The sequence below is a fragment of the Mauremys mutica genome, chromosome 1 (genome assembly GCF_020497125.1).
Source record: "Mauremys mutica isolate MM-2020 ecotype Southern chromosome 1, ASM2049712v1, whole genome shotgun sequence".
NCBI classification, from domain to species: domain Eukaryota; kingdom Metazoa; phylum Chordata; order Testudines; family Geoemydidae; genus Mauremys; species Mauremys mutica.
The window spans coordinates 61,716,421-61,733,758 of NC_059072.1; the positions used below are offsets into that span (position 1 = coordinate 61,716,421).

At 41.7% G+C, this 17,338-nt stretch overlaps 1 protein-coding gene across 4 annotated transcripts in view; it reads left to right on the forward strand.

The window, feature by feature from the left end:
• MON2 (MON2 homolog, regulator of endosome-to-Golgi trafficking) overlaps nucleotides 1-17,338 on the forward strand; it is a 162,404-nt gene that overhangs the window by 53,188 nt on the left and 91,878 nt on the right. For all 4 annotated transcript variants that reach the window (XM_045032917.1, XM_045032925.1, XM_045032936.1 and 1 more), the window contains exons 11-12: nucleotides 9,415-9,568; nucleotides 17,074-17,306. In XM_045032917.1, the coding sequence (XP_044888852.1) occupies nucleotides 9,415-9,568; nucleotides 17,074-17,306 (387 nt within the window). The remainder of the gene's footprint in view (nucleotides 1-9,414; nucleotides 9,569-17,073; nucleotides 17,307-17,338) is intronic.

Below are 17,338 nucleotides of genomic sequence, written 5' to 3' on the forward strand. Positions count from 1 at the left end.
CTGCTTGCAGCTTGGCGGCAGAACCAGACCTGTCAGTCTCTAGCAGCAGGGAGATGCCCTGACCCCTGAAGTTCACTGCAGTTTTAGCTGCCTCCCCTGTGTCAGCGAGACCCCACCCTGCTGTAGAGCTTTTCTAAGGGAAATTGCAAACTGTAGTTCAGATTTCTAACTGTCAGAAGTTTGCCCCAATAATGTGATTGTCAGATTCCCAGTTGTGTCCCAGGGAGACATTTGCCTTTGGGGAGACTTTTTCCTCTCTGCTTTGCTTCTCCTTCTGAGGTGTTTGCAGCAGCTGATGCCTCTGTGGCCTTTAGGGAGAGAGCTGGGCCAAGAAAGGCAAAAGGGAAAGGTCTTGTTGATGAGCTTGGCCTTCTCTGTGGGCAGAGTGCAGTTTCCCCCCCCCCTTGGCTCAGTCCAGGCAGGGTTGTCTCTGCCTCCCTCTCTCAGGCAGGAAAGGAGGCAGACAGGGCAGGCTTTGGAATAGGTTGCTTCGGGGGCAAGTAACTCCCCCACTTCCATCTCCAAGAGGGGAGTGACATTGGATGAGTGGGGCACCAGATGGTAAATCACACTTAAGTCCCTGGAGCCTGCCCCAGCAGCTATGCCTCTGACTGTGGAGCTCAGTCACTTCTTCCCCTTCAGCCCCCCTTGGGTTTCGGGTGGAAGGCAATGGGCATAGTATGGACACTGCCACCACCCGAGTTCAATAAGGGGCCTTTGGGTCCTAGTCCCTCTCCTTGCTGTGACCTTTATAATAGGATCCTCCTCCCCCCTTGGGATCCTTACTCAGCTCCTACGCTGAGACCTTCAGGGGAAACATAAACCTATCTGGCACATGTGGCAGAGAGTCTCTAAATCCCACCTCTTTGAGAGCAGAGAGATTGCTAGCCAATTTAAGCAATGTCTAAACTCAATTTCACTCCCTCCTCTGAAGCAGGATTATAGGGGACAAACTTCCAAAGGGGATATGCATAAACAAAAATAGCTCCCTGTTCATCTTCACAGAGTACAGCAGGGTGGATAATCCTCAGTGCCCAGGTCACCCGCTCAGTTTTACAGTGTGCAGTAGGATGAATAATCCACAGTACCTGGTTCACTTTCTCACCTTCATAGGGTTCAGCATTGCAGAGCTATGCAAAAAAGACCAAGCCAAACATCTGTGCTGGTTCCTCTGGATGTCCACACCCCCACCCCATCCTACCCCACCCCACTTCCTATTCAGGAAAGGGGAAAGCCAGCTGTGCAAATCAGAGTTATGGGATCAAATAAAATATACATATTTAAAAAAAAAACAAAAAGAAAACTTTCAAGCAGATTACTGAGTCTGGGCAAGCATCACCTCCACCCCCTCTCCTGGGCATGAAAGCTCTCAGGTGGCATCAACCCACAACAAAAGTTACTAAAAATAAAATTAAGAAGAGTCACTTCATGCCCTCCACATGCTTTCATGAGCAGTATTAATATGAGTGGACAGTGCTGGTCTCGCTCAACCTAAAAATCCCATGACCTTTGTCTTGTCCCTGAAAAGATAGTGGGACACACATCTATTTCATCAGGTATAATATGGGGCTTTTCGTCACTGAGATCAGTTGATCAGGTAAATAAGTTCTTATTCAAGTAGTGTCCCTATGGATGCTCCACTGTAGGTGTATCTGTGCCCCTTCGCCTCTAATCTGAGATTTTAGGTAGCAGCATCTATTCAGCCTGCACATTCGCTGTCCCTCCCTGGTGGTCTACACTGAGGGACAAAAGAGAGGATACAGCTCTCAACCGCAGCACAGGTCACAACTTCTTCAGTACCCGCATCACAGCCCTATTACAAAGCACAACCCAAAAGGCAGAGTACAAAAGTGGAAGCAGTCAGCACCCCGCTCCGCATTCTCTCATGTCCCCTCTGCTAAACACTTTTGACAGCTATTCCTTGCAACATCAGCTGCCTTCTACACACCTGTCACGTCCCTTTGGAAGTCGCCTGGCCCTCTTTCACAGCAGCTGGGAGAATATCACCTCTGACAGATGGGTCTTGGAAATTATTTCGAAAGATTACACCATTCAATTCATGTCTCACCTCCATTCTCCGTCCCTCTTCAGGAACCCTTCTCAAGAGAACCAGGAAGTAGAGAATCTGTTATGCTATGCCACTGAACCAGTTCCAGTGCAATTCAGAGGCAAGGGGTTTTACTCCTGTTATTTCCTGATCCCCAAGGTGAAGGGAGGTTGAAGGCCCATTCTAGATCTAAGGGCACTAAACAAATACCTGAAGTCACAGAAGTTCAAGATGGTCACCCTAGCAGCCATTATTCTAGTTCCTAGAGCAAGGAGATTGGTTTTCGGCCCTGACCTACAAGATGCCTACTTCCACATCTCAGCACGCCTCTTGCACAGGAGATTCCTACGATTTACCTTTGGGCAGGACCATTATCAGTACAGCGTGCTCCCCTTCGGCCTCTTGTCTGCACCCAGGGTATTGTCCAAGGTTCTCTCCATCATACTGCCTCTCTTGTGAACACTGGGTATTGTTATTTACCTGCATTGGGATGACTGCCTCTTCAGGGCTCCCTTATTTGAGGATGCAGTATGAGCCACTCAGACAACCATGCATGCATTTGTGCAGCTAGGTAGGCCTGCAACTCAACCTACAGAAATCAATACTGACCCCTGTACAGCAACTGGAGTTTATGGCCACTAAACTCGACACAGCACAGACTTACCACCCTCATGAGTCTCAGAGACAGTCCAGGCCAGCTCCCAAATGTGGGTCAGGAACTGCCTGCAGCTGTTGGGTCATATGGCAGAATGCACCTTCATCACTCTAAACTCCTGACTATTTGTGAGGTGTCTTCAGATGTGGCTCAGTTCTGTCTATTCCCAGAACAGATACAGACTAACCAAACTGCGATCAATGCCCTCCACAGTAAGGCATTCCCTGGACTGGTGGAAAGACCTATCCAGTGTTCGAGCAGGCATTCCATTCATGCCACCAACATTAACTCTAACAATAGATGCCTCCCTAATAGCCTGTGGAGCCCACCTACATGACCACACAACTGCAAGGTTCAGGGCAAGTGATTTTCCACAGAAGCAGCCCTCCATATTGATCTTTTGGAGCTGAAGGCACTCAGGAATGCCTGTGCATACTTTCTGCCATTCATCAAGAACACTCACACAAAGATCATGATGGACAATGTGACCTGTATGTTTTACATAAATCACCAGGGGGTCACCATCTCTTCCTCCCTCTGCACAGAAGTGCCCAAACTTTGGAATTAATGCATCCATCACAGTGTGCTCTTGTCAGCCACATACCTACCAGAATGTGACTGCCAATAGTCTGTTGGAACTTCTCTCACGACCACAAATGGGAACTGAACTCGGAGGTGGTTCACAACATATTTGCCCTGACTTATCCATCTGTTCGCTGCTTACCAGAACAAGAAATGTCCTCATTAATGCTCCATTGCTGGCCCGGAGAAACATTCAATGGGAGACGCCCTTGTCCTCCCATGGAACAGAGATCTCTGGTATGCCTTTTCCCCATTTCCTCTTCTAGCCAAAGCCCTATTGAAAATTTGACAAGACAAAGTGAGAGTTATTCTGATTGACCCCTCCTGGTCAAGACAAGCCTGGTTCCCTTACCTGGCACAAATGAGCTCCAGTTCCTCTTTGACCCATTCCTCACCTACTCTCTCAAAACGACTGGCTGATCCTTCACCTTAACCTGCAATCCTCTGCCTCCATGCTTGGCTTCTTCTTGGTTCCAAGACTTAGAAGTTGAATGCTCTGACAAGGTGAAAGATGTGTGCCTACACAGCCGAAAGTTGACCCCTCGACGTACTTACCTACAAAAATGGAAATGATTCCAAATTTGGTATCATTCTAAGCTCATAGACCCAGCCTTGTCCTCCCTTCCTCTGATTTTAGACTACATTTTAGACCTCAAATGTTCAGAACTCTCGCTCAGCTCCCTTAAGGTACACATTGCAGCCATAATGGCCTTCCACTGTCATGTAGGTGGATACTTGGTGTTGACTCATCCACTGATGTGTAGATTCCTTAGGGGTATTGGAAATATTTTCCTGCATGTGAGACCACTTGCTCCAACCTGGGATCTTAACCTAGTTCTCAGAGCTTTGACTAGTCTTCCCTTTGAGCCCATTGCAACTTGCCCTTTTTATTACACCTATCCATGAAGAGAGCATTTCTAATTGCTATCATCTCAGCTGGGTACATAGGAGAAGTAGCGTCGCTGATGGCACACCTACCATTCATGGTCTTTTTTAAAGACAAAGTAACTCTAAGGCCACATCCCAAGTTTTTCCCTGAAGTTGCCTCCACTTTCCATTTAAATCAACCGATCTATCTTCCTGTTCTCCCACCCCCACTCCCCAAAAAAAACCCCACCCACATCACAACAGGGAGGTGATTCTGCCTATGCTAGATGTTAGAAGAACACTAGCATTCTTCTTGGACAGGACTAAGGACTTTAGGAAATCCCCTAATCTCTTCTTTTCGTTTGCAGAAAGATCCAAAGGCTCTGCAGTACTGTCTCAAAGACTATCCAAATGGGTCTCGGGTTGCATTAATCTCTTTTAGCAAGGATGCAACCTATTGCCTCTGTCTGGAGTCCGTACAAACCCCACAAGTTCAATTTCAACCTGGTCTTGTTCCTTAAAGATGTGCCTATCTCGGAAATCTGTAGAGCAGCAACTTGGGCATCTGCCCACACTTTCACAGAACATTATGTGAAACCTGGAGATTTGGCCTCCAGCGCCATCTTCGGCTCTTCAGTACTCTCTGTAATAACAGACTCCACTTCAAAGCCCCAGCCCTCCCTGGGGGATACTGCTGTGAAGTCACCTACAGTGGAGCACCCATAGGGACACTACTCAGAGAAAAAGAGAAAGTTGCTCAGCTTGTGCAGCAACAATGGTTCTTTCAGATGCATGTCCCTATGCATGCTCCACAACGTGCCCCCCTCCTCTCTACTTGGGAGTTCTCAATATAGGGCTCTATGGTAGAGAAGGAACTGTGGGGGAGGGGGCACCTGCACAGTGCTACATAGCCTTGAGACAGACCACAAGCAGGAGAGAGCGCATGTGCGGGCTGAACGGACACTGTTACTTAAAAACTCTGATTAGAGGCGCACCCATAGAGGGACACATCTCAAAGAACCATCGTTATTGCACAAGGTGAGTAGCTTCCTTTTCTCAGCTCTCTTAATTCTACAGTGGGAAACTTCATGGAAAGCTGAGGCTAATCAGAGTAATCAGAAAAGTAGATTTACAATCCTCACTCCTTCCAGACACTATAGAAAGAAATGTATAGATTATATGGCAAGTGAAGCAGGCTTTGAAGTACAAGAGAGAACACTACTTTGAATGTGTTATCTTGAACATACTAGGGTGCTGAGATGAGGCACAGATGCCCTCAGTTGCGGCAGAGTAATCTGCATGACTCCCAGGCAGCCCTATCTGGAATTGGTGTCCTGTTGGGTAACAGACTCTTTCAGCTAGAGAGCAGATGGCTACCAATAGCTTTGGCCAAAATAAGATCACTGGGCATTGTCCAGAGCTGATACTCTTATGGACTTGTGCAGAAATGATAGGCACATTTTTTTCCTATTCCACTCTCAAGAAGTCCATGGAAATGCCAGAAAGTGAGTTAAAGCATACATAATCTACTTCAGATCAGAGTGATATGAAAGATAGGGACGCACCAGTGATACCTTAAATGCTCACTTACTGAGGGACAATCTACACTCATTCCTATATTTGCTTTGTAGAGCCAGCTCTCTGTATAACTTTTCCTGAGTAATGTACCCAAGTATTCGGATTCTAGTATCTAAACTGTATTGTTAAATTTAGTCACCTTAATTTGGGTTATTGCTGATTATGCACTTATGTGTCTTATGACTTTTAAAATAAAATTTGTATTGTGGATAATCTAAGCACTATACCCAGATGTGCAGACACTCTTTCCTTAACCTGCATATTATATAATTTTTTAACATTAGCTTTAATTAAAAAAAAAAAATTTCTGGGCACTGAAATGGCTATCAATCTCAGGCCTAGATTTACCTAGCATTAGATCTTCTGATATTTCTGCCTCACAAAGGAAGTCTGCTATTGCAAAGGAAAATTCTCCATCTAGCACCAGAAAGGTTCAAAATGGATATTTGGACGAAGCAATTGTCACTCTTGTGGACCCTAGAAGTTAACCAATATTTTTTTTCTTCTGCTGGTTGATGCAAAGTCCATAGTTTAGCTACCGTATTAAACAAGTGAAACTTGGGGATTGTCTATATGAACGCTGTATAAATCTACCCCACACTAGGTGTCCATTGGACTCTGCTGCTGCACACCAAAAGTTCCCTAGTGATCTGTGATCTACTATTTCAAAGCGGGATAGATCAAAGTGCATTAGGGAACTTTTAGTACGTGGACATTTAGAGCATGGCTCACTAGTGTGGAGTAGATTTATACCCAGCTTGTCGTGAATGAAGTGTTCATTTAGATGAGCCCATAGTTTGAATTCTCCCTCTGATGTGGATGTATCCAAGTGTCCAAACAAAAAGCAGAAGTCTCTGAACTATAATGGTCTCAACATATTCAAGAAAAGCAAATCTTATACAAATACAGTCCAAGGTTATAGAACCTAATTCCAGTTCTTACAGCACTATTCCAATTGAACCTCAGCGGTAAGGGTCATACTTAACAGGAAGTTTATTTTAATGGCTAACTGCTAACTCCAGTCAGACACATTTATGAAGTTGAGAGCTTTCTCAGATGAGACCCATTATTGGACCATGAATTCAGGCAAGTAGTCCTCCCAACTGTAAATTCAGTAAATTGTTCCTCCTTCTGTCAAGAAACAAAGTCCAATCTGTAGAAACACTAACAAACTTAGAGCAGAGAAATTTGTTTCCTGTAATGAGGTCTGCTAGGTTGCCATGTGGCCCTTAATAAATAAATTCATCATATTCTACATATTAGTGGTGCAGTCTTTAGCCAGTGATATTTTTGGCAGAAGTCTTCTCTATATCTCACTGCCCAGAGGAAGATAGAAGATATATAATGTACCTCTTTTTGGATGTCCATATTTAAAGGACACTCCTAATTCCCACCCAGGTAGGAGGCGCATTGCTCTCAAAATCCAATTGTAAGATATCTGTGGACCATAGTGTGATGAAGAATAGGAAAATTTACTTGTGTTTACTGAAAAACTTTAGTTCTTCAAGCAATAAGGTCCACAGATCCAGCCCACCCGGAGACAAATGAATCATCCACAATAGAGATGTAAATTGACATCCAAAATTCAGGTTTATTTTGTTGTGCTTTTTCTTCAACATATAATTATCAATCCATAAGTTAGGCAAGTACAGGGAAATCATCTTGGCTGTGGAATTTGACTCAGCTGGAGGGAACTGCCCCTGCTGCCAGTGACTGGTTAGGCTCACAGGCTGTAAGCCAGCTGAAGCACCCATTGCAACAGAGGTACTTATTACTTAAAGGAAAATTTCAGGTAAGCACAGATACTTTCCTATTCCTGATGGTCAAACATCTTTTTTTATTCTAGGGTGATTCTGAACCTCTCTTGAGAGGTTATTAATTATATGTAATTAAGCTAAATTATGTGGGGTTTGATGCATCTATAAGTGAGAAATAGAATGAGACATTTTCATATGTGACCAAAATGAGATTTGGACCGAAGTTTCAGTAGCTGAAATGATAGTACCACTTTACCTCCTACCTGTACATTTCTTAATATCTACAGAACACAGACAGTGCAAGAAAATATCTAAGATATGAGGACATTCTTCGTGTTACCTGGAAATTAAATTTAATCTAAAATTTAGTTTTTCCCACATCCGCATGTTCCTTATTAAATTAGTTAACAGGAATGTTAAAAATGAAAAAAAGTTATTTTACCTGATGTTTGTTAGACATGTTTTGGTAGCTCAATTATAAACGCTGGGGTCTCCTTAATTCCCAGTGGAAAAAATTTGAGGGCTTATCTACATAGTGAAATTAACTAGAATAGCTATTTTGGAATAATTCCCCGTGTAGACACTCCCCGCCCCCCTCCTGGAATAAGTGTGTCTACACAGGGTTGCTATTTTGGAATAGTTCTTGCTCAATTCACACCCTACCTTAATCCAAAATAACTTTCAAGTGTAGACAAGCACTTGTATCCAGCACTATTATCTTTGCCTTATCTTCCTGTCATGTTTTCTCTATCCTTCATTTCACCCATTCTTCTTCCTTGCTATGTCTCCCTCTCCCTCTCCCTTTGCATGAGTCTCTTTCTTTCTTCCATGTTTCCTTATTCTCTCTCTCCTTCTTCAAGCTCATGTCAGAAGCACAGATCCAGAGCAGCTCTGTGCAGCTGGCTTACTAACTGAATCTGTTGCTGGCAATGATATTGCCTTGTCAGCTTCCCTCTTGGGGGAGGGATAGCTCAGTGGTTTGAGCATTGGCCTGCTAAACCCATGGTTGTGAGTTCAATCCTTGAGGAGGCCACTTAAGGATCTGGGGCAAAAATTGGTCCTGCTAGTGAAGGCAGGGGGCTGGACTCGATGACCTTTCGAGGTCCCTTCGGGTTCTAGGAGATTGGTATATCTCCAATTATTACCTTTATTACCTTCTACCATAGACATTGGCCTACAGTTTTTAAATGAATAGTCAGGTGAGGTGCTTGTGCATAGCAGGAAATTAAGGCCTTCTCTGCACAGCAAGGGTATGTCTATACTGGTAAGTGAAGGTGTGATTGTACCATGGGCAGCTGTACCCCTGCTAACTTTAATCTAGCTAGCACGGGTAACAATAGCAGTATATACATGGTGACATGGGCTTCAGCACAGGCTAGCAACCCGAATACAAATGCAAGGTTCCTGGAGGGCTTGTAGTCTGGTTACTAGCTGTGTTATTACATTTGATACATATGTAAACCTAAAGTGAAAGAACTATTTTACATTTATTTATATCTTTATCCAATTTAATGGTAACTCAGTAATCTCCTTTTTACTCCGACATGTATCACAGGGCTTTTTAGGTTTAATTTGCTAATGTTTTGAGCTCTTTGTTGGAAGGTGTTACAGAAGTACAAAATATTTTATATTCTGAAGTGTGTGTGTGTGTGTGTGTGTGTGTGTGTGTGTGTGTGTGTGTGTGTGTAAAGACTGAATCATTTATATTAACAATGCTCCTTTAACTAAGAGAAACATACAAAATATACCTCATTTTAGCCAGCAGGGGGCACTCAAAAGATGAGAAATTTTTATCAGGCATGTGTTCTTGCATTATTATATGAATATCTCTGCACACAATGAAATACCAAAAAAGAATACTTTCGTCTAATTAAAATAAAACTAAAGTGCATAGTTTTTTATTCTTTCTGTTTTTGTTTAATTTATAGGAAGCAATACATCTGGTGGTACAGCCTCATCACAAACCAACCCAGGAATGCAGGGAATGGGTGGAGGTGTGACTGTATTACCTGCATTTGAATATCGAGGCACCTGGATACCTATACTCACTGTAACAATACAAGGCAGTGCTAAAGCTACCTAGTAAGTAGTAACATTACTCATGTCTCTCTAAAAATGAAATTTTGGGAATAAAAACATTTACAGGTTAATTATGTAGTTATTCTTGCATTGATATACAGTGACATTCAGCACATTGCTGACGTTAGTCCTACTATGGATTCTCTTCCTGTTGATGCCTATGCGGTGATCTGACCTTCTCTGTGTACTTGGGATACAGATCCAAATATTCCTCATCATTTGTTCTTTGCCATGCCATTGCTGTGTTAATTCTGCACCTTTAGGCATCACTGTAATACAATAAATAAAAATTATTTTATATTAATAGGAAAAATAGTAACTCTTGTACTTGGCTGTTATAGCACCAAGCAATGTGAAGGGAAAGGCATTAGAGGCAGTGGGAAATAGGATATTGCAAGAAAACTAACTTTATTTCAGTTGAAATAAAAATACTGGCTATATTGGTGAAATACTGGTCTAGTTGCCACTCTAACCTATATTGCATCATATGAATCCATATACAAAAGATTAATAGAAATGGTACTTGACACGACTGGCCATTAGATCGCTACTAGAAACATTACGTATCAGTAGTTTGCATACTTCAGCTCAAGGATTCATATCTTACAGTTACATGATACAGCGTGTTATGACGTCTCTTGGAACAATGCCAGTTTACTGTGGCTGTAATATTCAGGGTGGGTCTACACTTAAAATGCTGCAGTGGTGCAGCTGTGCTGCTGTAGCGCTTCAGTGAAGACACTACTACACCAACAGGAGAGCTGCTTCCATTGGCGTAGTTAATCCACCTCCATGAGAGGCGGCAGCTATGTTAACAGGAGAAGCTCTCATTTTAACATAACCCCGGGTGTAGACAGTGCTAAGTCAGTAGAACTGTGTCACTCAGGGGTGTGGATTTTTCACACCCCTGAGCAACATAGTTATATTGATGTAAGTTTGTAGTGTAAACCTGACCTTAGTGCCATCTCTTTAAAACTGTGATTTAGTTTCAAAACCCATAAAATTGCACCACACTGCTGACATACCTGAAATGAGTATTTTTAAAGCAAATGGTCTGAATCTTCAAAAGGGAGTGCAGAGGTTTTCTTCTCAAGCTATCGTAGATTTTTAATGTTTTCAAAGAATAAATTTCAGACACTGTTGAAGGTGTAATAGCATTTTGTGCTAGACAATGTCTATTTGAACAAGGAGATGAAGACTGAGTGTGCAAATACTGTCTAACTTACCCTGTTGTTCTTAGGGACTTCATGTTTTAACTAAAAGTAGATTAAGTATGAAACCTGGTTTATGCTTTGGCCAACAATTATAGTCTCCTGCTTTCTCCCTTTTCCCCCTCTCTCCTGTTTCTCTAGAACTCTTCAGCTAAAATCCTCCTCATCTTCTGGTTCTCCAACCATGTCCCACCCCTCACCTTTTGATCTGTTCATTGACTCCAGCTCCTTCTGAATTACGTTCATATTTATTTCCTTATGTGAAAGACTCTATAAAAATTGTCCCCAGCCTATGATCAGCTGTCATCTTCTATTCCCCTGCTTATACTCTAGAACCAGATTAAGGAAATCCAGGATGGTAGAGAGACACTTGTATGGGAATGTGGGCCCTTGTCCTTGTCTTTTTGCTGCGGCAACGCTCTCACACTATGGCTGTGCTCCACTTTGGGGTGGCAGCGATAAGGATCACCTACATAAGCCATCATTTGGGTTAATGGAAGTCTCTAGGGGATCTCCCCACATATTCCTCGCCTTCAAGTGTATGAAGTCTGTCTAGGGGATGGGAGGGCTCTGCTACCATTCACCCTTGTCTGTGTGTACTTCTGTAAACACCCCAGCAGAGCCATGATAGCGTGATTGCAGGGAGGACCAGGGCCCCAGCCACATGGCAGATATCCCTGCCGGGATGGAGTCAAGAGCCCTCCAGAGCAATGGATTTGAGTTGACACCTCATTTAAGATAATAGGGCTCTCGGCAGGTTCAGGCAAATATCAGTTGCATTTAATTTGCATTTTCAGAATATTATTTATTTGCAGTCATGAAATAGGAAGTATGTTTAGTGGCTAGTGTATAGAACTGTGACTCAGGAGACTTGAGTCCAAGTCCTGGCTCAGCCACAGACCTCCACTGTGATCTTGGGCAAGTCACTTAATCTACCCTGTGTTTCAGTTACCGATCTGTAAAAGGATACGTCTTCCTTACCTCACAGGTGTGTTGTGAGGATAAAATTAATGACTGTGAGGCACTCAGATACTACTATAATGAGTCACATAAGTGTCTAGATAGATGAGGGCTCAAAATAGAATTGTTTAAAAAAAAAAGAATTATTTTCATCATGTGAGTCTAGGAGATGGGGTCATAGGTATATGCCTGTGCCTTAATCTGACTTGCTGCCCAGTCTCCTAGCCTGATCCCACTCATTTTGTCTTCTCCCACATGAGATTGTACCTCCTTTTACACAGTCCTCTACTTTAACATCAATGTCATCCTTCCTTTTTTCCAGGTACCCTTTTCTCTCCTCTTTCAAATCCTTTCTCTGCTCATCTTCCATCCTTAAACCCCTCTCCAGAGCATTCTGGTTCATCTCACACCTAATTGTATATTTTATTAATTAAAACAAAACTAACAGTTTTACCCCAGAAAATAAACCCATCACCAAAATGTTATCAGTCTGAATTTTTGCAAGTAATGTTTCCTCTAGAGCAGTTCATCCTTTTTTCTCCCCCCCCCCCCCCACCCTCTGCCCTTGTTATCTCTCATCCACTGTGTGTCTAATTTTCATAGAATCATAGAATCTCAGGGTTGGAAGGGACCTCAGGAGGTCATCTAGTCCAACCCCCTGCTCAAAGCAGGACCAAACCCAACTAAGTCATCCCAGCCAGGGCTTTGTCAAGCCTGACCTTAAAAACCTCTAAGGAAGGAGATTCCACTACCTCCCTAGGTAACCCATTCCAGTTCTTCACCACCCTACTAGTGAAAAAGTTTGTGTGTCTAATTTTCTGTGTGATTAAGTTATTTATTTAAAAAAATCATTGATTTAAATTAGGTTGAGGCTTTGTTTAACTAATTTGAAAGTGTGCTATTCCAACTTTAGATTAAGATTTATAATGAACTAAATTATAAATGCTGTGTTGTAAATGTCACTACGGATAGGGGATCTTATTTGAAAACTACTATAGGCAAAACACAAAATATTGAAAATTAAGTCCCAAATTCTACAAACATTTCAACAGTTATAACTTCACTCACATGAATATTCCCTTTGACTTCAGTGGAACTATTTATCTTGTTAAATTGATGTGCACATAAATATTTTCAGCATAAGGGGCTAAAACTAAATTTTTATTACACTTTTCTTAGTTGCATAAAATCTTTGTCACTTCAAAACAAAACTGCTTTAGTGTTAACATGAAAAGTTATTCAGACTTTTAATACATTAACAAAGTCATTGTGACCTTTTTTTATGTAGCACAAGTCAAAATTTCCAAAAACAGGAGCCTGTGATTTAGGTGCACAAGTTTCATTGACTTCATACTGAAACCCCTGATGGATGAATGTAGCCTGGTCAGAGCATTTCACTATTCTAAATACGACAAGAACAAAAAACGCACCTCTTTGTAAAATCTGAAAGTCTACTGACAATTAGGAAATTAATTAAATGAGTACAAAATATCAATGCTAGGAATTTATCTCTAAAGTGGAGAGAGAAATAAAAATCATTATTTAAATTTTTTAAAAATTGATTTTTAATTTAAAAAATTACATTTATATAAAGATACATCTGTTGTAGTATCAAGCTGTAATATGATAAATTTGAGTGTCCTTGTTCTTGAGTATTGAAGTTCAACCATTCATGTTTTAATCTGTAACCCATGCTCTTCTATGTAAAGCCACAGAAAAGTTATTTGAAGCTGTACATCCAATGTCCATGGATAATTAACAATACTAGTGCAAATATTATTCTCATTCTGTTTGCTGTACTTTTTATTGACTTATATTAATTGACTTGTAAACTTTCTTATAAACAGCTAAGTGATTAGAAAATTAATTTAAAAAAAAAAAAAAGCTTATAAGGTGAGAGAGTTTTTCTGCTTGAATAAGTTGTGATTTAAAGACATATTTTTTCCCCACTGAGTTTCAGCCTTCTACAGATTAGTATTTTACCATCTGATCAGCTGCTAATGATGAAGCAAATATTTATAATAGAAGAGAAGACCATAACTTTATTAAACCAGCCTGTAGAAATGTAGAACTGGAAGGGACCTTGATAGGTCATCTAGTCCAGTCCTCTGCACTGAGGCAGGACTAAGTATTATCTAGATCGGGGTGGACAAAGTTACTGGCCCTCTGAGCCACAAATGACAATCTTCAGAAGTTGGAGAGCCAGGACCCAACTGCTGGGAGCCGGGGGTTGGGGCTTCAGCCCCACTCCTGCTGAAGCCCCGAGACCCTCTCATCCTGCTAGGAAGAAGCCCCAAGACCCCCCCTTATCTCGCTGGGCAGAAGCCCCTATTGCACCACCCCGCTCGCCTGCCATTGGGTTACCCCCCTTCTAGACCATTCGTGACCAGTTCTTGTCTAACATGTTACTGAAAACCTCCTATGATGGAGATTCCTTAACTTCACTAGGTTATTTGCTTCAGTGCTTAACTACCCTTACAGTAAAGAAGTTTTTCGTAATATCTAACCTAAATCTCCCTTGCTGCAATTTAAGCCCATTGCTTCTTGTCCTGTCCTCAGTGGACAACCTTTTATGTGCTTGAAGACTGTTATCAGGTCCCCACTCAGTTTTCTCTTCTCCAGACTAAACAAACCAGGTTTTTTTCAGTCGTTTCTTATAGATCATGTTTTCTAGACCTTTAATCATTTTTGTTGCTCTCCTCTGGATTTTCTTGAATTTGTCCACATCTTTCCTGAAGTGTGGTGCCCAGAACTGGACACAGTACTGCAGTTGAGGCCTTATCAGTGCTGAGGAGAATGAAAGAATTACTGCTTGTGTTTTGCTTACAACATTTGTGCTGATACATCCCAGAATGATGTTCAGTTTGTTTTCCCAACAGTATTACATTGTTACCTCATTTAATTTGTGTTCACTATAACTTCCAGATCCTTTTCTACAGTATTCTTTCCTAGGCAATCATTTCCCATTTTGTATTTGTGCAGTTGATTATTCCTTCCTCGGTGTGTAGTACAGCACTTTGCATTTGTCCTTACTCAATTCCGTCCTATTTATTTCAGACCATTTCTCCAACTTATCAAGATCATTTTGAATTCTAATCCTGTCCTTCAAAAGCTCTTTCAGCCCTTCCTAGCTTAGTGTCACCCAAAGACTTTGAGTATACACTTTATGCCATTATCCAAGCCATTTATTAAGATACTCAATAGAACCAAACTCTCGGCCAATCCCTGTGGGACCCCACTTGATACGCCTCTCCAGCTGACTGTGAACCATTGATAACTACTCTGAGTATAATTTTCCAACCAGTTGTGTGCCAATTTATAGTAGGTTTGTCTAGCCTGTGTTTCCATAGTTTGCTTCGTGTGAGACAATATCCTGTTACAGGACAGTTGGTAGGCATGTATTGCTAGTGCTAATCAGCCTAATTTTCTGGGTAGGCTGCTTAGTTGTTTAAGCCTTGTTGGGGCAGTTCTGGCTAAGCAGGACCCTTAAGCTCTCCACCATAATATCTGATGGCTTTGAGTAGGTCATATCCTCCTGCTAGTCTCTGATGTTGCCCCTGTGATTACTTTGCCAGTCAACTGTGCTCAAGCCATGGCCTCATTGAATGTTTGAATGCCAGACTGGGCCAACATACAAATACACTCTCTCTCTCTTTTCTTGCTTTTGGGGTAATCAGACCAAGTTTCTGTTTTGTTTTCGGCCTCTCAAGTCCCTTGTATAATTTTTCTCATAGATGGAGAACAAGTGACTGGTCTGCCTTACCCTGAGCAGTTGAAAGCAGGTGTGGGATGGGAATGGAAGGCAGTCTTTCCCATTTGTGCTTCCCAGAAGCAAGTTATGGGGGATCTCTCTTAGTATGCATACCCAAGTTCTCTGTCTTCAGGGAGGATGCTAAAGGGAATAGCTGGGGCATCTGGGTTAGAGGAGTAGTAGTGGATGGTGCAGGGCGGTGGTATATCTGGATGGTGGGCTAGAGTAAAAATGACTTAAGTAATGGGGTTGGTGAAGAGGCCTGGTGCAGCTGGATAAACTAGGACAGTTGGTTGGAGAGCTGCCTGAGGTATCAGGTGGTGGTTGTTGGGGCAGCGGGTAGTTTCTGGCGCAGCACACTCTCTCCTTGTGCTGGCTTTACTACTGCCACCACCCTTTGCTCCCTGCTCTCTTTTCCCACTGTGCTGACCAGCTCTGTGCTGGTTTTGAGGCAGCAGGGGAAGAGCAAGGGGGAGGAGAGGCAGTAACTATCAAATAAATAGTGATGTTTTGGTCACATGATATCCAACAGTGATAAATGTAATCATGAACTTTGTACAGTAAATCCAAAAAGGGGCAACTTCATCACCAACACAGTCTTCAAAGCAGCAAGATTTGCAGACAGTATCCAACCAAACTGACAAGGTGCTAGGTATACAAAAATGCAGATACTATGTTAAGTACAACACAAGAGAAATAAAATCTCATGATTAAATGCCTTGAATTTTTAGATACATTCAATGTACGTTAGAAGCCTTAAATGGAGCTTGTGAGCATGCACTAGTGCACTCTGTTTCATGCTTACAACATCCGTACAGGTGTGGAACCAATCAAATTCAATATTCTAGTTTAGCCAGAGACTGATTATCTGTTTTGATGGCTTGCAGGCACTGGGGTCTAATCCAGATACCTTGCTTATCACTCAATTGCAACTTCTGTAAGTGATTCCTATTCTACCTCTACCTCTTCTTCTATGGCTGCAGTGGCTAGAGTTGTCTGACACAAATAGCTCAGTGAGAGATGAGAAATATTTGGTTACCCTCCAACGTATTGCCTAGCTATGGTGGGCCTCTGCAATAACTATGCATATGAACAGACAAGCAGTGACTTCCACATGACATATTCTTACTTTTTGTAATTTGTTTATTTTTCTGGTGGTTTTCTGAATTATTACTTTTCCATTGTTTAAATTCCTTAAATCTGTAAGTGATAGATTTGTGGTACTGTGATTAATTTTGAGTTAATACAATAAGAATAAAAATGAAGTGATTCATTCGGAAATTGGTTAAATATTTAAGCAGATTTCACTAACACAAAGATTCGTTGACATAGATATATAATAGTCTCAGTATCGTAGTAGCTTTATATTTAGTCATATTTTAATTAGTTTTGGGTGTATTTGGTGTAAGAATTTTTTTTGTACCTTGTCAATACTCAATTAGGATATTACCACGTGACCTCTTGATAATTTAATAGTGGGAAGTGGGAGTATTGTCAATTTATTTAATCAGATTTTCATTATTGTTCATTCAATTACTTCATCAGTATTGCTGTTAAATATTTTTGTAATGTTTTTAATCTTTCAGCCTAGAAATGCTGGATAAAGTAGAGCCACCTACAATTCCTGAAGGATATGCCATGTCTGTGGCATTCCATTGTTTACTGGATCTTGTCCGTGGTATCACTACCATGATTGAAGGAGAGTTGGGACAGGCTGAAACAGACAATCAGACCATGACTGAAGCAACTTCATCACCAATACAGTCTTCGGAGCAGCAAGATTTGCAGTCAGTATCTGACCAAACTGACAAGGAGCTAGGTATACAAAAATGCAGATACTATGTTAAGTAC